Below are 21,637 nucleotides of genomic sequence, written 5' to 3'. Positions count from 1 at the left end.
ACTGATATACTTTTGTGATGACCAACCTGTCAGCCTCACCTCTGTGCCTGGGAAGATCATGGAACAGATCCTCCTAGAAGCTATGCTAAGGCACATAGGGGACAGGGAGGTAATGAAAGACAGCCAGCATGGCTTCACCAAGGGAAAATCCTGCCTGACCAACCTAGTGGCCTTCTATGATGGAGTGACCACATCAGTGGACAAGAGGAGAGTTACAAGGGGGACTTACGTAAGGCCTTTGACGCGGTCCTCCACAACATCCTTCTCTCTAAATTGGAGAGAGATGGATTTGATGGGTGGACTGTTCAGTGCATGAGGAATTGGTTGGATGGCCTCACCTAGATGGTAGCGGTCAATGGCTCAATGTCCAGATGGAGTTCAGTGACAAACGGCATCCCTCAGTGGTCTGTATTGGGACCAGTACTCTTTAATATCTTCATCAATAACATTGACAGTGGGATCGAGTGCACCCTCAGCAAGTTTGAAGATGATACCAAGTTAAGTGGTGCAGTTGACACACCTGAGGGATGGGATGCCATCCAGAAGGACCTGGACAAGCTCAAGGAATGGGGCCGTGTGAACCTCATAAGGTTCAACAAGGCCAAGTGCAGGGTTCTGCACCTGGGTTGGGGCAACCCCCAGTATCAGTACAGGATGGAGAAGGAGGGGATCGAGAGCAGCCCTGCCGACAAGGACTTGGGGGTACTGGTGGATGACAAGCTGGCCATGAGCCAGCAATGTGCGCTCATAGCACAGAAGGCCAACCGTATCCTGGGCTGCATCAGAAGAAGCATGGCCAGCAGGTTGAGGGAGGTGATTCTTCCCCTCTGCTCCACTCTGGTGAGACCCCACCTGGAGTCCTGTGTCCAGCTCTGGAGCCCTCAGCACAGGAAAGACAAGGACCTGTCGGAGCAGGTCCAGAGGAGGCCACAAAAATGATCAGAGGGATGGAACACCTCTCCTATGAGGACAGGCTGAGAGGGTCGGGGTTGTTCAGCCTGGAGAAGGGAAGGCTCTGGAGAGACCTTACGGCAGCCTTCCAGTACTTAAAGGGGGCTTATAAGAAAGATGGGGACAGACTTTTTAGCAGGGCCTGTTGCAATAGGACAAGGGGTAATGGTTTTAAACTAAAAAAGGGCAGATTTAGACTAGATATAAGGAAGAAATTCTTCACAGTGAGGGCGGTGAGACACTGGCCCATGTTGCCCAGAGAGGCGGTAGATGCGCCATCCCTGGAAACGTTCAAAGTCAGGTTGGACGGGGCTCTGAGCAACCTGATCGAGTTGAGGATGTCCCTGCTCCTTGCAGGTGGATTGGACTAGATGACCTTAAAGGTCCCTTTCAACCCAGAGTTTCATTGATTCTATGATTGGTAATCTATGTTATAGTCTGCCATGATCTGAGTGGTCAATCCAAATTGGTGCTGCTAAAATCTTAATACCAATCACTCACTTATTGTCTTTCCCTATAATAACATAGAGCAAAACCTGTTTTCATATTTTCATATTATATCTCTGAACAGAAGTTAATGTCAGAATACCAGTGACTCAATCTCTATATAATTAATTCTATACAATAATTAATCTTTTATTTTTATAGTGAACTTATCCTATCCAGCATTGACATTGATGCAACTGGAGATTGGGAGTGTCTAGTCAACAATTCCTATGGAAATAGCACTAAACAAGTAGAAATTGTGGTACTTGAAACGACTGCACCCTACTGCCCTGCAGAAAGAGTTATTAACAACAAGGGAGATTTCAGGTATGATTTTCTGGTTTTGGAGCATGTTTCATATATTAATATAGATTTGGAACATATTCATGCTTACATGATAGTTCAGTGTCAGTTACAAAGATGTCATTTATTTTACTTTTTTATGTAATATAGTAGGAAGGAGGAGCACTGTGTGATTTTTATGGGAAATGGCAGCTAGTGCTTCAAGAGCAACAGTGGTTTGTGAAAGTCAGAGAATCTTTCCTCTAATTCCTCAGTGTGAGATTATTGAAAATTTCAAAAGATGTAGGCTCTTTACAGAAAAATGAGAGAAGGTTCAAAATTGTTCCTGGTCTGTTCTAAAATATAGAATATGATAACACTGTATTAAAGCATTAAAAGATTAAATCTTCAGTACTTTTCTAATCTGTTCCAGTTCTGCTGGTTTTGTTCAGCTGAGATTAGAGGTAACACATAACATAAAACTGTTAGTAAAATATTTCACTGAAGAGAGTCAAAATAGAAAGTAAAACTACTTAGTAAAACAAATAGATCTTCTGAGGTGAGCTTAAGGACACACACAGTTCCACCAACATATCACACGATCAGAATACACATCCATCCTGCTATCTGAATTTTAGAGCCTGCACAATTTTCTAACTAAATGTAATTTTTGTTTCATCTTTACTTTGATGCTGGTGTGGTTTTTGGGGTTTTTTTTTCAATACCTATAAACTGAAGAAAAAGTTAAGGATTCTGTGGAATTTGTAATTGGTTTTGGTTAGCTCTAAAATACTTCAGTGATATGGATAAAACCCTTAAACAAAATATAATTACCTGCTTGACAATAACACTGATGTATGATGACATTCCCATTGAGAAATCGAGAAGGTAATTTGTTACCAAATTAATTGTAATAAGAATTCAGGTTGAAGACCTAATGAAAGGAAAGGTAGACAAGAGAGGAAGCTTCTCTTAAACGCCAGAACTTTCTGCAAATACTTCTGACCTGAAAGCCTCTTCATTTTCAAGTTACCTTTAAAACTTTTTCAAAGGTCTTTTATTACTATTTCTTGTGTTTGAATAAAAATAAGGGAATGAACTAGAAAGAAGTGGAGAAAGTGACTCATAATCTCTTTTCTCTTTACTATGAGGCTACTTTATTACATGTTAACTTCAGTTCCAGTGAGTATACCACATTTGCTGACCATATATTTATATACACATTTAATCCATATACATGGATTAAAATCCATTAGAGATCTTTGACAATCTCAGCTATAGATTTTTTTTGTCATCACAAAAACTGCCATTGTGTTTTCTCATAGTGGATGTGCTTAAATGTATTTTAATGAGATCTTTTAAAATATATATACTTCCTATCAGATAACATGTACTGAATCTTTTAGATGACAATTTTAAGAAGTTGTTGTTGCTGCCATAAAACGACATCCTTTTCTTCATAAATGAATATAATAAATTATATATATAAAAAAATATAAATACATATATAAATTCTATAGACTGCACAAACTAATACCAGGGGCATTTTTGTCATTTTATATAAATCAAAAGAATAGAAGTCCACATTTCTCTCCCTACTGATCATCTTTCTAGAAATCCATATAAATTTATTTTTAAAATGTATATCAAAAGGATGCTGAGTCCATAGGTTCTTTTGGCACTTGAGGGAATGATTTTAAAATTATAGAGAATTTATCAGGCTCAAACTCAGCATTAGCACTTGAAATTGTCCCAAAGGTTTATCCTCAGAGATGCAGCTATAACACCAGTAATTTTTCTTACTAAGGTCTTTGAAGTTTTGGTAATATAGCAAGCATGTAAGTAGAAAGAGTTGAACCATAAAAGCAAAGCTAGAAGGCACAGTTCTTTTATTGGAAAAAAAAGGAAAAAAGCATCAACTGTTAGGGAAATGTGGTTCTTCCAGTTGACCAACCTAGGTGGTATTTATAATTGCACAACTGCAGTAAGAATTAGGCACTGTGAGTCAGAATGAACTGGGCTTACGTAGTAAGAGTTTTTCTCTATGATGGCCGTATTTTGCTCATTTTTTATTTTTTCAGTTCTCTGGTAATATTATTCTGAAATGCAAATGGTGGTGATGTTATGTCCTGTCATTCTTATTCAGAAAGGCCAGATTCTGCTATCTGTGCTAATACTACTTTCATAATCATCTCTTTAGTTTTACTTTTGAGGTAAGTTGCTACTCAGTGTGGCCCAAGTGCATTAATGAAAACGTTTTACTAAAAATAATATTTCAGCCCAGAGGCAAAAGGAGAATATACTACTGTACATATTTTGGTTTTTTTGTAAATGTCCTTTCATGGCTCATTTTGCATGAACTGTTTTTACATCACAAAATGAATTATTCCAGTGACAGCTATGGCATATAAAAATATTTTTCTTCTTACCTTTTCTTTCTTTGAAACGAGGAAAACTTACATAAAACTGTCAGTATATTATGTAACAATGTCCAAATGGACGTGTATTGTATAACTAAAAGGGGCTAATATGTATGTTTGAGCAAAGGTTGGTTGTCAAGGTGTGGCTTCACTGTCAGGATATTTTTATGATTGATTGGGTTCAGTCATTACATCAGTGCAATTAAGGAACCACATCTTTTCCAGACATGCTGACTTGCTGATGATACACTTCTGGTTTTCTTTGCTTTCTCCCAATTACCTGATCCTGCCATTTCCACTAGCCTGGAAATAACAATGGATTTGGTACTAAAAGATATAGATCCCAGTTGTGCCGTTCTAGAGAATGCAGCAGATATACAGAAAGAGAGTATTGTGTACTAGACCCATGAGCTAAATAGAATTCTGGCTGCTATTGATTTATAGTTTGTTTTCAAAGACTGTTTTGGAATCACTCTGCATAAATCATGTTAATTTTTGAGGGCTAGGTCCTTCCTCCTCCATGAGATGTAACCTCTGCTGAAATCTTCTTTATCAGTTTCTGGTACATTCAGGGATTTTTCCTTCCCAGGGCTTTGTGGCAGAGAGGGCTTTGTATTGTTGGATCAAAATGCAGAGCAAAGATTGTCAGGTACATTTTGAGCATTTACCTTTTACATCATTTACTAATAGGGTTTTTTTGCTTTATGGACTTACTGCTCTGCTTTGTGAAGTCTGCAAAGATGAATGTAGGGAAACTGCCATCCATATTTTTTTCCTTAACACCAAACACCTTCCTGGAATTAATGTAGAATGAATGTGTGACCAGACAGACTCAAACCTGTATGATTTTGACATTTTCCAAGGAAACAAAGTAATTCACTATAGAACATAATGAGGTAAAATTTAAAATAGCCTTTTTTTCTCATATATTCTGTACATTGTTGCTATATTGTAAGTTGCCTTTAAATAAGAAGTTTCACGTTGCAATTTTTTTATTATCATGCTTTTCATAGGTGGCCCAAAACTTTGGCCGGGATAACTGCTTACCATCCCTGTCTCCAGTATTCATTTAACTCCATTGCCTTTCACAATGGTGCAGAAGAGTCTAAGGCATGGCGTAAATGTAATCGAACTGGACGTTGGGATGAAGAGAACTATTCTGAATGTCCTTATTCACAAGAAGTAACTCAAGTTCTTCATGCTTTTAGTCAGGTAATGTTATGACATCCTGGGCTTCCCTTCTCTAGTAGTGGTTTTATTGAATAGCTTGCAGAAAATGTCTGTTCAGCCACAAGTTTGGGATAGCTGGACTTCTAACAAAATGTCTTACTTGAAATACAATGTGTTTGGTAACTAAAGTTGTAGTAGGAACAAGTGCACAGCATTTATTGCCTTTATTTTAATATTTTTTTTCTCTGCGTGCCTGAAATCTAGATGACCATTAGTAATGTTGGCAGGGTCATCAGTGCTTCGCTTCAGTTCCTTCTTTGTCTTCCCCTCATGCATTTTTACCAGAAAGATGTTAATTTCTCCTGAAGTCCTATATCAGAGTTTTGTCAGTTGAAGTGCCTATCCTCATTGCCATTGTCCATCATATATTTAAAAGAGCTGTAGAAATGGAGCCTACTTTAGAATACCTTTTCGATGTCTTCCAAAAAAGCAGAACTGAAATGGTTTCTTATGGATAAATAAAAGAAAGAATGAGATAAAAAATGAATGGATAGAAATGAATGTGAAAAAAAGAGAGCATAACAGGGAACAGCATGGAGAATGGCACAGGCGTGTAACTGCCATACTAACTTCTACAACTTCGGTTTCCTTCATCATTTCTTCCCAATCAGTAGTGCTAGATAACACCACAGGAAGTTAGTTTTCAGATGTGTTCATATTAAAATAAGAATATTTACTATATTAAGAGAGCCAGTGCAATTATAGGATAATAAAATAATTAGGAAGGTCTCTAGAATCCAGTCCATTCTCCTGTAAGTAGTGAGGTTAGGCCAGGGTTCTCAGGGCTTTAACCACTCAGGTCTTTAAAGCCTCTGACGATGGAGGCTGCACAACCTCTGGGGATAACCTCTTCAAATGCCTGACTATCCTCATGGCAAAAAATACTTTCTTCATAACCAGTCTGAACTTCTCTTCTTTCAACTTAGTGCCATCATCCCTTCTTCTCCCACTGTGCACCGCTGTATATATGAACCCTCTCTGATACTGTTGCTGCCATGATGGTCAAAAGTTATAGGCAAGGCAAGGTTAGTAGCTTGCTACAATATTTTATGAGGCCAGTTAGTTACAATCTAGAAAAAGTAGACAAAAATCTTCAAAATTTGTTGTCCCCTTGTGGTGGTGTCTTCAGATAACAGCAATGATAACTAAGAACTAATGCTGAAAGATTATTCATATGCCACTGAATTTATGTCCATGGTACTACTGATGCATATAACGCTCTGTGAAATTATAGCAAACATTATACAAATGGATGTGATCTCCAGTTTTTAAAAGAGAATTAAGCTAGCTGACTTATTTTACCTAACAATTCTGATGTATTTTCAGATGCACATCAATTTGACAACTGTGCTTGAATTCTCCCGCCAGCTGACCGCCTATACAAGAGGTGCTTCCCACTTTGCAGATAAAATGGATGTAATATATTTGGCCTATATAATGGAAAAGCTAATTGTCTTCGTGGATGAATTTGAAGATGTAAGATATCTTCTTCTCTATGATGAAAAAAGTATCACTTAGAAGTGAAGTCTTCACATATGGCCCTGTTCTTAATGTGTGCAGGCACACACTGAAGAGTAGCTTCTAAAATTGCTTCTGATTGCAAATGTTCTGCATATACTGTGATATGGTTTTTTATGCCAAAAAGGACAACTAAACCATCTCATCTGACTGATAAAGGCGTTGCTGCTTAGGAATAAAAATTGGTTTGCAATAAGCCACTTCTTTAATTTTCTCTTTCATTTTAATTTCTACCATGTCTCACATGTTAGAATGAACTCAAGGTGCCTCTCCATCTGGCCACTGGAGTTACACATGCTTCTTTTGTTTTCTCAGTTTCATCAGGAGGTTTTCACTGAGTTTTTAAAGCATGCATCACCTCATGTGAAGAGAAGAAAATGTGTCTTTAAGTGCAACTTTCTACAGAAGTTTTAGCATAATGTATGGCATTTTTACAGGGAAATCTAATCAGAGAGTTATGCAGACCCTATGGGAAAAATAGGTTTTTACAGAGAATGACAATGTTCATCATAGTGTTTACTGTTAATTTTCAGTGTAACTGCTTGCATAAACATTTCATAACCTGTAATTTCTGTACACATGATAGCTATAGTTAAAACATTTGTTTTCTTTTGGTTTGGCAATGTTCATTCCATTATGGCTCTGGGGATTGTAACAGTTAACATTTTAGTACCTATTTGAGAAAGCCTCCGACTTAATTTTCATCATTATATGCCAGACCTAAAGTGTATTATTAACTGCTCTCCAAGAATCATGTTTCGAAGCTACAACTGATAAGATCTTACTTCTTTTTGACAAAACAAAGATTTACCATCCAAAAGAAACAGTTCCATTTACCATAAAGCCTCTTATTTTTCTAGCAGCTGAGGCATTATTCATTAAAACTGAGCACTATCTCTAATATTTTAATTGATTTCTTCCACCTTTCAAATAGGTTTCAGTTTCTGGTTTTTTGGTATTAAAATATCTGCATCTCCACCACTTATCTCTACTTCTCTTACTTTGTAGTCCCTTATTGTTTTCATAATTTAGAACATTTCTCCTAATTTGTCTCTGCTTCTTCTTCTGTTTTGGACTTTACGCTTTTCCTTCTCTCTCAAGTTCAAGTAAAACTTTTAGTACTTTTAGAACTTCTAGTAGTTCTAAGTAGGTTTCTCATTCATTGAGCTCTTTATTAATACCTATATCATATTAATACCCACTCCTTAGGTAAAAAAATACATGTCAAGTTAATATGCCAGTACTTTCACACATGAGGCTGCATGCATGTAATTATAAATAGAATTGAACTTAATTTAATACAAGGCAACATAAGAATAAAGGTATATTAGTTTGGCATTGACCAACAGGTGAAACTGCAGTTCTATAAAACCAGTTATATCAGAAATTAATGAAAATATATACACAGAGGTTTTCTGTGATTTATCAAAGTAATTTTAAAACTATTTTAGCTAAACTAGTACCGTTTCTGTACATCCTCTCTGCGGGGTGCCTCTCCCAGTCAGCACAGGATTATTCATTTTTATACAAGTTAGTGGTACTTTGTCCTATCTAGTGGTTCACCTCTCAAACAAGAGAGCTTCAACAGCTGCACTGGGGACATATTTGCAATATACTACAACTTTTTGCCAGGAAGATATATGCGTATTAGCCCAAATGTATTTTTTAATGCCTTGCCTTTACTCGTCATTAATGTGTTTAATTATAATATAAATTACTTCCTCTTCTTATTTCTTTCCTTTCGTATATTTATAGACTATTGTTCTTCCCCCAGTACGTTACTGCTTAGCTGACTGGTGTATGCTTTATTGTTTCTCATAAATCACTCCAGTCTCTTAATGTGTTTTATTATTGTTCATTGTATCAATAACTCACATTGTCACATTGTCAAAAGCCATCTAGAATTATCTAGTAATTATGTTCTCAAAAATAGATTAAATATTTCAGGAACAGTCACGTAAAATTTCACATGTAGTCTCATTATTTCTGTGTCCCTTGCAATGCATGTGAAATTTATGTATTTTTTATTGAAAATGCAGAACAAACTTCAAACCATCAGTCATTTCTTAAACCTTTTTCACTAGTGCTGAATTTCTTTTTTCCTTCCCATTGAATTATCTGTGTATTTGCCTTATTTTTCTGTTTCTATTTGTTTGACTTTTTAGCCTCTTTAATTTTTCTTTAGCTATATTTCTCTCAGTAATTTTTCTTCTTCTACATACCTTTTTACTCAGGTTTATTTGTGACAACCTTATATATCTTTGGCATATCTTTGCCTTTCAAAAATAATGGGAATGTAAATTTTGAAATCTCACTCAAATTAAGTTTTAGAATTTTTAAAAGTAACTAATTTCAAATTTAAATAATCATGAAAAAATATTCACAGTGGTTTTTTATTCTTTCCAAGTGTACTATACTAATAAAAATTTGAAAGACGTAATTATACTTAACAAAATCTGCAAAATGTCATCTGGCAAAACAAAGATTTATCACTTTGGGCTAGCCACAGGAGTGAATTAAAACATCCAAAGCTATAAACCCAGACTTTCTGTATAGCCAATGAGATGATATGTGTCAGCACCTGAGTTATATCTCAAATTTACCCCACTATGTCTGTAAGAAAAATGTCTTTCAAATATATTTTCCCTCTTTTTCTTTTTTTCTTCTTTGCAAATGTCCTTTGATTAAACATGAAGCAGTTTTTTAGAGGGCCATGGTCAATTTTAATTAGTTTAAGAAAGAGGGTGATAATTCTGGGATTCCATTTATCGCCCAATGAGAGACTCAAATTTTGTGGTTTATCTTGAAGATAAGCTTTAAAATTGTGAATAAAAAAAGCTTTTCCTTGAAGTCAGTTGCACTTTTCTGTTCTTGGTCTTTACTTTTCAATCCATTTAATTTTCTTAATAGAATCAAAACTGTTATTGAATGATGGTTACAAAAAGAAATAAGGTGCCTGCTTTCAGTTATACTCTTTTGCACTCTTTTCCTATTTTTGTGAGTTTTCCAGACAATACCATTTTTGGGGTTTTTTGGGGTTTTTTTCTCTTTCAGATTGGAGATGCTCTTATTGAAATTGCCAGCAATATAATGTTGGTCGATGACCATGTGTTGTGGATGGCTCAAAAGGAAGACAAAGCCTGCACTAGGATTGTACAATGTGTGGAACACATTGCAAGTCAAATATTGACCAGCAATATTCAAGTTATATCAAAGGTATTTCATAAAATTACAAAGATTTTTGTCAGAATTTATGTTTAAAATGTCATTTTTCTTCACAATTTTTGTAACCAACTACTATGTAGAGAAGTGAGATTGTGTAAGCCAGATACACAGCATAGCCAATTTATGTAGATATATTTGGATTCTGTGATTATTTTTTTTCCTTCTCCTGCATTCTATTTGGAAGACCAAAATATTATTTCACTGGGGATATTAAAAAGTGTTTTTTCTTGACTTCGATTTATTGTATTTATTTTTACAATAGACTGTGCACAACACTATCTCTCTAGTGTTCTTACTGTTCACTCAGTTTCTATTGTTCCTGCCATTATAGTATATGGGTTTATTTTAAAAAGTCCAAGTTGAGTGAGTGAAATTTTTAGTAAGAGAAAAGACAACATGCCCCCTTGTTGCTTGAAGATTTTAACATGCCTTTCAGAGAGGATTCTAGACAATACTTCCTTAAAGCATTTAGAAAATGATCAAAAAAGGTGTATCTTGTCAAAGATTATTATTTTCTGGGTAGTTTTAGTTTTTTTAGAAGCAAACTGTAGCAGTATGAAATAATTGTTCTTATTCCTTGGCCTCCACCTACATGAATTTGTCACTTAGATACTGAGGGGTTGTCATTTGGACACTGAGAAACTGTTTTTTTGCCAGTTTCAACATCTAAATAGCAGAAATGCATATAAATCAGAAGCTTGAAATATTTTCTTTTAGAATTTTAGATAAATATCTTAAAACCTTATTGTTTCTTGGGTTGGTTTGCTTGCTTGCATGATTTTAAACAGCCTTTATTGTTTTCTGAATTGTCCACTGCATTTACACGAACACACTAAAAGCGAGTTTAGTGTTACCTTCAATTACGGCAATAAGGTTTAAAAATAAGGAAAAAAAAAGAAAAGAAGAGGCTGAGCTGAATTATAGATTGAGACAATTAGCATAATGGCCTTAGTTCCTCCTGTATATTTTTAGAAAAGCAGTCTTTCAAACAAAGACAAAAATATATTGTGCTGTTTTCTGAAGGAAGTTTTTTATGTAATTCCCATTTACATAAAAGAATTAAATTCCTAAACTTATTTATTTATTTATTTATAGTAAATATGTAGAGACAATAATGTGCCTTTTAGAAGTATTTTGCAATGTGACAGCTAGGATGGATTTGTTGCTTTATAGTTAAATTTCTTTCTAATGTCAAGTACGAAAGGTAATATTTTCTTGCCACTGCTTCAGGAAGCTGTTGACATTACTGTAAACAATAATTCTGTGTACTCAGATGTAGTTCTGTGTCACTAACCTTTTTGCAATGCTTTATCTTTTTGCTTCTTACGGTTTTCTGTTGGAGAATGAGTTTACTGTTGAGTGCAATTTGTAAACAAACAAAGCTGTGGAGTTTTTCTGGTGTCATCTCATGCAATACCAAACACTTCTGTTCCTTTGGGAGGCCAGCCAGCAAACTGTCTCACAGAAATTGCATCTTTCTTTATTTTAAACAACAGCAAATAAACCCCCCAAAACTTAGGTTGCCACTAGCTTGTAATACAATTCCTGAAAAAAAGGAACCTCTATAAACTCTGTCAGTCATAGAACATATGCATGACTGTGTTCCCTATACATTCAAAAGCTACTTGAAGCCATGGCATCATTTTTGGAAAACAAAACTGATTTCCAGCTCCATGAGGTTGTGGAATTGCAAGGTCAGAAAAATGCCAGGATAGATACCTTTGTTTAGATCTTCTCAAGTCTCCCTTGCTGTCAAACGGCATACAAAACATGCTGCGGGAAGAATGGCCAGCAGCAACTTTCCAAACACTAGAAAATTTCATATATATAAATATTAAACACGGTATATGTAATGTTCAATTTAATAATCATATAAGAGTAAACCAAAGACGACGTTACTCTGCGGTACGGTATTTGTCACATAGACAAAAGGTTCTTGTTCAGGATGCCGCAAGGGCCAGGGCCTCCCCAGCCGGGACCTGTCCCGCCGGCCCCGGCTGGGGAGCGGGGCAGCCCGCGGCAGCTGGCGGCAGCCCCAGCCCAGCCCCACGTCCCCAGTGGTGGCGGGGGGGCAGGCGGGGAACGCGAGGCTGCAGATCGGGGTGAGGGTCAGGCCCGGAGACCATAACGGCCCAGCCGCAGCCCGGTGGTCGCCGGGCCAGGCTGCGGTGAGGAGCCTCGGGTCAATGATGGGTCTGGGGCAACAGGGCTGCGATGCAGCCACCATGAAGCTCAGGTGAGGCCTTGGAGGAAGGAGCCTCAGCCTCACACTGGGTCAGAGGGAAGGGGACGGGAGCCCCCTCAAAAGCCCTGGGTGCAACCAGAGAGGCAGGGGGTGCCTTCGGCAACAGAGGGCTCCCAGGGTGGATCTGAGGTGCTGCTTCGCTCCTGCTTGTATTTTATTGCTGTACATACATGTCAGATGTGCAGTTTGAAAAGGAAAACTTCCTGCTGATGATAATTATCTCAGTAGTCCTGTCTCAGGCACGTGCAATAGTCGTCAAAGCCACCCCTGAAGAGTTTTTATTTAATTTTCTAGTTGGTGAGACTGTCAGAATGGTTTAGTCTAACTCCAACGTGGCTTTTTGTCTGTGCTCTTGGTGTTTGCAGGCTTCGGCACTGCTCTCAGCTTGCGCAAGTGACAATCCCCTTTGGCCCTTTTGCTGAGCGGTGCCGTTAGCTGAGGTTTGGGAAATGGACACCGAATCATCATTTGCTGTATCTGTACTGCTTAGAGATAAGATTAGCTTGTGGCTTTTTGTAACATGTGCCTGAATATGGCTTGTTTCCATGGATAACTTTGCTCCGAGTTCATCAGTATCCATTTTGTAGCTCGTTTTACAATCCTACATAAAAAACATTGTTTCACCTTGCATTTTACCCATCTGTTTCTATATGCTGGGAATGGCATGTTCACACTGTTAGAACATTGTCAGGTATGTCATTGTCAGGCCTCTACAGGTATATTTTGGGAGTGGAAAACCCCAGCTGTTTAAAGAATTTAATATTAAAAATTTTAAAAACAGGGCTCACTCTTGAGAAGTCACTTAAATCCTTATTACATTATCTAGAAAACATCTTATTCACCATCACCTCACAAATGTGAAATAAGGAACTAGTGTTATGCCCATTCTACAGCAGGAAGCATGAAGTTATGAATAATTAAATGCTTTTCCAAAGATTGAAGAAAACCTGTTACCACACAGGAGTTTTAACTGAATCTTGTAGCTTGATTCCCGTGATACGGATCATAGTGTTGAGCAAGCAGTAAATTTTTTAGCTCCTTGAAAGGCTACCTGCAGACGGTACAAATAATTATCCAGATAAGCCTAGTTTCAGGTTTTAGGTCTTTTTAATAAACAAGCATTGTATTTTAAATACAAAACTTATTTGATTCTTAATGAACGTTGGCATTTTTATTCAAGTATAGAAAATAATCACTTTCAGGCAAGGACAGAAAAGGTAGAAAATTAATTTTTAAAAAGTATGTTTTAGGAATTTAGAAACAATTTAAAATAATTTTTAGGCTACTTTTACTTTAAAAGTAATATATACTACTTTTATATAAAAATTATAAAAAATATACTGAAAGCTTCTGCATTTTGTCCAATTTTGACAAAAAAGTAAAATAAATTGCTTAATAAGACATCAGTACTTTCATTTTGGACATATGCAGAATCATCAGTGACTGAAGAACGTGCATTTGAAAACTGTTTCATAAATTCAAAAAGAGGACCAGCAAGACATGCATTGTGTCTCATGATAAGATTTCATTTGTTCTGATACGATGACTTTTACACAGTTAGGCTACCCTCTATCCTGACCTTATTTTTTTAATGAAAAACGTTTTCTTTAGATTAATTTATTAGCATGAATTAATGTGATTTTCTTCAGTGAAGTTGTTTCTTGTCAGCACAACTCATATGATGCCCCAAATTCTGAAAGATTCACAGCAATTATTACTGGGTGGATTTAAGGTACTTCTGTATTGCTAGCTTGCACTAACAGAAACAAAGTACAGTAATATACAACTGCCACATTTGTACATTTATACTTCTGATAAAGCTGCTGGTTTGTGGCTTAACTCAGGTATCTTTGCATTGCAATCAATGTGCAAAGTACATACACTAATAGATCCCTAAAAAATCTATGCTTGGAAGCAGAAACCTTATAGTCCAGTCAGTGTGGTGCCAATCTAAGCTAGTTAACCTGATTATAACATGAGCTATTTATCTCACGCACAGGACTGTGCTGAAATAAATATACTATGTGCTGAAATAAATATACTAATTTAAGGATCGAGATGCATATATCTGCACTGTACTATAATCTCCATCTAGAGACATCACCTCACTAAAGGGTAGGCCAACGACCTATAATATGGTGTTGCTTTGAACCGTATAGTCATGTTCAATATTCCATGATCTGTAGAAAAACAATCCATCCACCAAATAGCTAAGTGTCTTTCTGTTTCATTTCTGAGATGCAAAGCACATCCTTGTTAATTTTTTAAATAATTCCTACTACTGCTTTTGCTAATTCACTCTATAACTGTATCGCTTTAAATCAGGATCGATTCTGTTGAAGCTGATAATTATACAATTGCAAAACTGATATAATTAAAACTGATACAAACTGAAGTAGTCCTAAAGAAAACTCAAGCAAACCAACTATGCTGTTGTAGAATTCTGGTTCAGTTTTTTAAATAACTTTCATTTTCTTTCTCACCCTACAAATACGTACGGGAGTGTGTGCATCCTTTTTAAAGTATGTACAGTAAATACACAGTGCACCTATAATAATGCAATTGTGCTTAATGAGTTGCCAACATATCTGCTTCTCAATGTTTTCACAGGTATCTCGTAATATTGCTCTGGAGGCCTTTATGATCAAGCCATCTAGTTTCACAGGAATGACTTGCACTGCCTTCCAGAAAATATCTGCAAATTCTGACAAGTCAGTGGTGCGTGATTTGGGAAGCTGGGAAGCAAATCACCATCCTGATCAACATTTGAATTTCAAGTGCAACACTGGCAATCTGAATGGTTCCTTGGTGAATTCTTCTACCAGGGTAAGTAAGTACAATCGCAAATATAACTTATCTATTTCAGTGTGTTTTCAGGAATACGTTTAAGCAGAATACCGATTTGGAAAATGTGTATTTTATGTGTTGTTAGCATTGTAAACTGGTTAATAATTTCAACATGTAAGTGGCCTTAAACTGATGTAGCATATTTTGTTGTGCTAACAGATATTCCATTAATGTCATGAGGCGTAATGCAGGAATGCGAATAGATATAGGTTTGTTTTTTCTATCTCTGGGTCCAGTTTTGCAAACTTTCCAATGTGTAAGCAATCTCTTTAAAGGAATTTGGAAATATGTGTTTTAGTGAAGTGCTCTCAAGGGATCTAACATTGCAAAAATATATTTTTTAGGGAAATTACATTTACTTCCACTAAATAATATTACATTCCCCATCTTCTGAACTTGATACAGAGGGATAGTGTTATGTTGGAATTTTTGAGTAATAGCTGAAGAAAAACAGTAATAAATAAGCCTTTTAATAGAATGCAGTGTTATTATCCAATAATGAAGTGGAACAATTAAATTTTGATCTAGCAGGAAATGGAATTTTCCATTTGGCTAAGCGTGTTATTAAATTTAAGTATTGCAGAGTTGAATTTTTGTTATCCTTCAGCTGAATCTCAGTTTATTTATTTAAAGAAAGAAATCTATGTATTAGAGAAATAAACTTATTTATTTCTTTAATTACTTACTATGACAAAATGATTCCTTTCTGGACAATATTAGTAGTTTATTGAACTTTGGAAGTATTTTGATTGAAGTTATTTTCTCTTTGGTGCATCTTAATCCTCTGTGTGGGCTATGCAGTCAGTGGTATAGTAGTTTGTGCTCTCAGGGTCTTTTGGTAAAAAGGAGTCATCTTAATAATGGAACAATAGGTTAAATTTGTTTTCTGCAATGGAGTTCTTCTGTGGACACCGTTAACGTATCTATAGGAAAAAGAAATTTGTCTCTGCAAAGAGAAGATTTTGACATCCATAAGATGAAAACCAAATGTCAGAGATCTAGAAGATAAAAGATTTCTGCAAGAAGCAACCCTGGAACACTCTGCAATGTATGGGATAGTATTATCAATATAGAAATATATAAAAATATATATATATAAAGAAACCTTTAGGCTATGCACTCCTTTCATTCATTCTGAAATGAATTGCATTTCTTCATTGTTTAGTAGAATGATCTGTAGAATTGTAACTCATAACAGAAAATGGTATTCTTTATCATCATCCACTAGCAAAATTATTTCTATATTTGGTCAATGGAGGCAAACAGTAAACCTACTTGATTGTGCTATGCAAACTTCAGGAAAATCGAGAATTTGTGATGGAGGTGGAAGTTGTTTGTTTTAGTTACCAATGTTAAGTCACTATATTTTGAAGTACTACTCATTATTAAGTCTAACTCTTTAGAACTTCATCTTAGATGCTGAGATTTTTCTTAGAATCTTCCTTATTTAGCATAGGATTAATCATAAAGAAGAAAAAATCTAATGAAAACCACTAAATACAAATGGTAATTACAAATTTAATTTACATTTAATGAAAATGTGAAAAAATATCCTTAAAAAGCTTATTAAAAGACAATGTTTATATATTTTTGTGCTAAAAAGTGTATCCCTCTTCAAATGTTTAATATTGTAAATCATCTGCTCACTAAGCATAAACAATTGTTTATGCCATTTGCCTATTGCTAACCAATTGCACTAATAAATTAAAAAAGTGAATACTCATGAAGAAATTTGTGGGCAATTGATGGAAGAAGACCAAAATAGATGATCACAAACTATAATAATAATACAATCAAAGCTTTTGTAGTTTACCTATAGTGATATGGAAATGGTAGGAAATTGATACAAATTTAGGCAGTCGTCTGTACATAATTTAACCTGATCTGGTTATTAGGGCACGGAGAGCCCCCCAAAGGGGAAGAAATATTAAAATTTTAAATAAATAGGTTAAAAAACAATAAACATTGAAAATGAAATAATTTTAAAGGCGCTGAAAGAGATCCACAATTCAGAGAAGTTTAGGAGATAACTGTTGAAATAGACCTATATCCACTTACGGTTCAAATACGTGGTAGGTCTTTTATAGACTAATTTGCAGTGTTTCCAAATATCCTAAAGCAAAATATTATTGCGGTTTGACACAAAATTTTTATATTTGAATCTAATTCTGCCTCGGTAGCCAGTAACCACTCTGAAAGTTTGAAAAGAATAATTTGTCACTATTGCACATCAAAACTTTCTTCTGGTAGGATTAAGACCCTTGATGCCTTCTCTTAGATCCCATTTCTGCTGTTAGTAGGGAGATTTTTCTGCCTGACTGGATTCTACTGGGTGCAAAAAATGGCTTAGGAATGCTCCTGAGGTACAATTCTGTCCTATGACCTGGCTGTGGTCTAAGGATATCATGATGACAACACACCAATGAGGCTGCTGTAACATTTAAACTTGAACAATGTGAAAATAGCTTATGAAATTTTACTGCCATTCAGTATGAATCCAGTGTCTGGTTCCCATTTGATACCAGGCTTGAAGCATACTTTGAACCCAATCTCTGTTCCAGCCTGATCCTGTAAACTATCTCCAGTGTGCAAAGATAATCAGTTCTACAGTTTTTCCTTCCCCTGACTCATGAAAATTACTTAAACATAAAATGATTTTTTAAACTTTCTGTACTATCATAATGAAATGAGTACTTTATAGGGGACTGTAGATTCAGTATTCATACTTGGACTTTAAGGAAAGTATTTTATTAATATAATTTACAGTTTCAGCTTCATTGAAAACACTTGTCAAATAAAAGGTCTTTTCCTCTCTTTCTGATACACGAAGGAATTAGCAATTTAAGTTTCAAAATTTCAGTAATATATATTTTCACATGCAATCCCTGATTTCTGAAATTTTAATTCCTCCATGCATTCCATTTAACTTTTCAATTCTATTTATTTCTTATATGCTCTGAGCCAGACTGACCTTTTGATTTGTCAGGTTGTATTACAGGTGATGTCTGTGTGATAAAATGTTAAAAGTTAAATTGGTACTATGGTTGGTACAAGATGTAAAGATTTCCACCAAGTGACAAGGCATTTGGTGCAGGATAAAGCACAGAATTTAAAATCCAAAGAGGAATTGTGAAGGGGGAAGTTTGAAGGTGCGGAAAACAGGGTCTTATAATGAAAGTGCCTTTCCTACAGTCTGCTATATGCGAAATGTTCAGGATCTCTATAGATAATTATTTACACTGCTTAGTAGAGTGTGTAATAACTAACTTTCTCATTAATGCAAAAACTAATTCTTATATAAATAATAATTACAATATACACTGGAAGTGTCCAAGCCAGAGTGTAAGACAGACGTGCATTTACTCAGCTATGGGTTCCAAAATGGCTTCCTACAGTACTTCTGCAAAAACAATTAGTTTTGACTAGGATTTGAGCAGTATCTTGTCCTCTTTCAGTGAAACAAAAGCAACACAGCACATTTAAAAATTCTAGCTCTTCAGATCATACATTTCGTTAACAGGGACCTTCCTCTTGCACTGGCAATGGTATGTATATTCTAATCACCTGTGAACGTGGTTATGGAAAATACATTCATTTAAGCATGTGCTTATTGTTACTAACTTTGAGGTTTTTATCCATTTAAGATAGGTTTTTTTCATACTCAGGATGAATGTGTACAGAATTTTTCAAGGCAATAATATCAGCTAAGGAAATTTAGAACTCAAAGTAATGTATAGAATTTGTGAACTCAATTAAAATGTAATACAAAATGAAAATACTTCCAGCAACTTGCACAGGAGATGGCTACTTTTGATCAATTTTTCTGGTCCAGTCTATCAGCTGAAATGTTCCCCAGTCCAGATCTTCTTTCATTTGCTTCTGCATTAAAAAATTGCACAAATGTTTTTCAGTCTCCTGTTGAGAAGATTCACATCGAAATGTTCCATAACTACATACACCATATTAACAAAATACCAGCCAACATACCCGACAAAATACTGCTATACTACAGTGTGCCACAGTATTAGGGTAATTTTGTATTTTTTTTTTCTAGAGTGTAATACCTATTAAGTTGATAGGCATTATAAACGTAGCATGAATTATGTTGGCATCGTTGTTCCTATCATGATTTCCTCTAATTCCCCAGCGCATATTGCTTCTTAGAGAGTATTACAGCACTTTCCTCATCAAATATGATGAACTTTTAGTATTTCTGTATCACACAGATTAGTAGAAGTTTATTGTTTTCTTTTTTCTGGATCTGTAGTTTTTACAACTGCAGAAAACATGCAATAAAGAAAAGAAGTGAAGTAGGACACCACCAAACAAAAGTTAGTTTCTCAGTTTTATGTGTATGGCATATTACAGTGTGACACTGGGCTCCACGCTGGAATACATATCATAGATTATTTTAATTTCAAAATATTTTTTCCTCCAAGTATTGTAAAATATGTCATGATTAAACATCCAGATCAAAGCATTTCATGTTACACATCAGAATTTGTCCTGTTCCTTTTCCTTTGGCAACTGTCTATTTTTGCACATTTTTCTCTTTTCTCTGTTCTTTTCTTTGTGTGTCTTAGTGCCCAAAGCATTTTGCTCTTCTTGTATTGGATATTGATATTAATTTGAGAATTTGCTCTGGGAACTTATGGGAAAGTTTGCTTGGGTGTAAATTCTATATATTGATTGTAAAGTAACCATTCTAGGTCTGTGTCATCTTTCTCCATGGGTAGGTTGTTGGTACTGTCACAAAGGGATATCTTTGTGTGATGTAGCGTTTTTAAAGTTTATTATATTTTATCTGCTCCATCCCTTTATATTTATTCTATATTCATTTATCTTTAAAATATAGTTTTAAATTTCATCCTATAGGGTTTTTATTGTAATTTAGAATCTATCCAGACATACAGTAGCTATTTATTCAATATTCTGAATAACCACATTCATTTTATTTTTTACATTTAAAAAGATTTTTTTAATATTTTTCTTCATTCTTAGATATAATATCTAGGAGGTATAGAAAAGTAGCTGTTGATAACTCTCTTATTACAGCCATTGAGTCCTTGTTTTAAAATGAAATTTAAACTAAGTAAAAGCATTTAGTACTAAGAAAAGATCTGGGAAGAGTTTCCACTTACTTTGAATTACAGCAATATGATTCATAAACTAGTATTTTCTGTTCAGGCATTAATTTGCTTGCAGGTATGCTTAGATAGTACACTGAGTACTAGCTATGGAAAAAGCTGAAATGTCTGTTGTTCAGTTGATATATGGGTTTAATTTCAAAATCAAAACCAGACAAGACAGATGGTCCCTTTCTCTCTTCTTCCAGAAATTTGTAAATTTATACCTCTACTACTATTTCTTCTCAAACAATGTCTTTATATATTTATGCCTACTTGACATCTTCAACATTTGTAGTTTGGTATTCAATATAATTTCTTTGCACATGTTTCTGCGGTCTCTTATAATGTGCATGGCTACCCTGCTCTTGCAGATCTTTCTAAACGTTGAGAAAATGAAACAGTGAAAAAAATAAAGAAAATAAAAATCTTATTCTGCAAACAACATCAGACCCCTGGAAGTGTTTTCTGAATTTCGTTATTTATGGTATTGATGTTTTGGAGACATGTATTATGTTTAAAACTTAGTTATTTAACTGACTCTCCTTTAATGTTATGTATAGTTTGGACTTCTAATTTGTATATTTATGAAGAAATGAAAAGAAATCTGAGTAACTTGAAGAGAATAAATACAAGGACAAAAGGACTGTGAAAATTACCAACTTGTATTTGACACAAAATTGTGTTATTTCAACTCACATTTGCTTTCTTGTGAAACAAGCTTCTGTTCCTGGACAGACATGAATCATATTGATTTTATGTATGCTGTCAATATATATCTGAGAGATATGCTGTTGCTCTCTCATCCACAATAGTTGGGTAAAGACTGTTTTCGTCTGATTTTCTGCATCATTGCTCTACGTACAGAAAAGTTCTCTTTGGGATTTCCCAAAGGGCATTGTAAGATTAGTTTCCTTGTTATAAACTATGAGACTCCTTCATGTGCATTCTCCTGTTAAATAATAGTTTGTACACTAATTAAGATAAATCTCGTAACAAAAACACATTGATACTGTAACAGTTAATAATACAGTACGTTAGTTGTTAAAACATATTTTAAGTTAACTTAATGGTACAAAGGTAATAATGAACAAATAGCATAGTGAGTACTAGTGAAATTCCCAGTTCTGCATTGCCATTTGAGGAATTATACCCCAGCTCTAATTTTCTTACTATACTAATAATCAACTTTTTACATTTTTTATAGAACTGTATATAAGTTGAATATTTTCAGCTACTCTTTTCTAAATTCTTCTTTCTAATCCCTATTTTATTTTCACTGAGGAAGATTGATGCCAGCTAACAGA

The 21,637-nt window shown here is 35.1% G+C and overlaps 1 protein-coding gene across 1 annotated transcript in view; it reads left to right on the top strand.

The window, feature by feature from the left end:
• The window catches only part of LOC309406992 (adhesion G protein-coupled receptor A3-like), a gene marked incomplete at its 3' end in the record, with an annotated part of 279,833 nt that overhangs the window by 147,076 nt on the left and 111,120 nt on the right, over positions 1–21,637 (top strand). Inside the window, exons 8-12 of the mRNA XM_082002382.1 lie at positions 1,600–1,764; positions 5,153–5,351; positions 6,696–6,845; positions 9,942–10,103; positions 14,968–15,183. Of these exons, the coding sequence (XP_081858508.1) occupies positions 1,600–1,764; positions 5,153–5,351; positions 6,696–6,845; positions 9,942–10,103; positions 14,968–15,183 (892 nt within the window). The remainder of the gene's footprint in view (positions 1–1,599; positions 1,765–5,152; positions 5,352–6,695; positions 6,846–9,941; positions 10,104–14,967; positions 15,184–21,637) is intronic.

Source organism: Phaethon aethereus, assembly GCF_964289735.1.
Source record: "Phaethon aethereus genome assembly, chromosome: 7".
Taxonomy (NCBI): Eukaryota; Metazoa; Chordata; class Aves; order Phaethontiformes; family Phaethontidae; genus Phaethon; species Phaethon aethereus.
The sequence above is the reverse complement of the archived record's forward strand: the minus strand, read 5'-3'. Positions and strand labels throughout refer to the sequence as shown.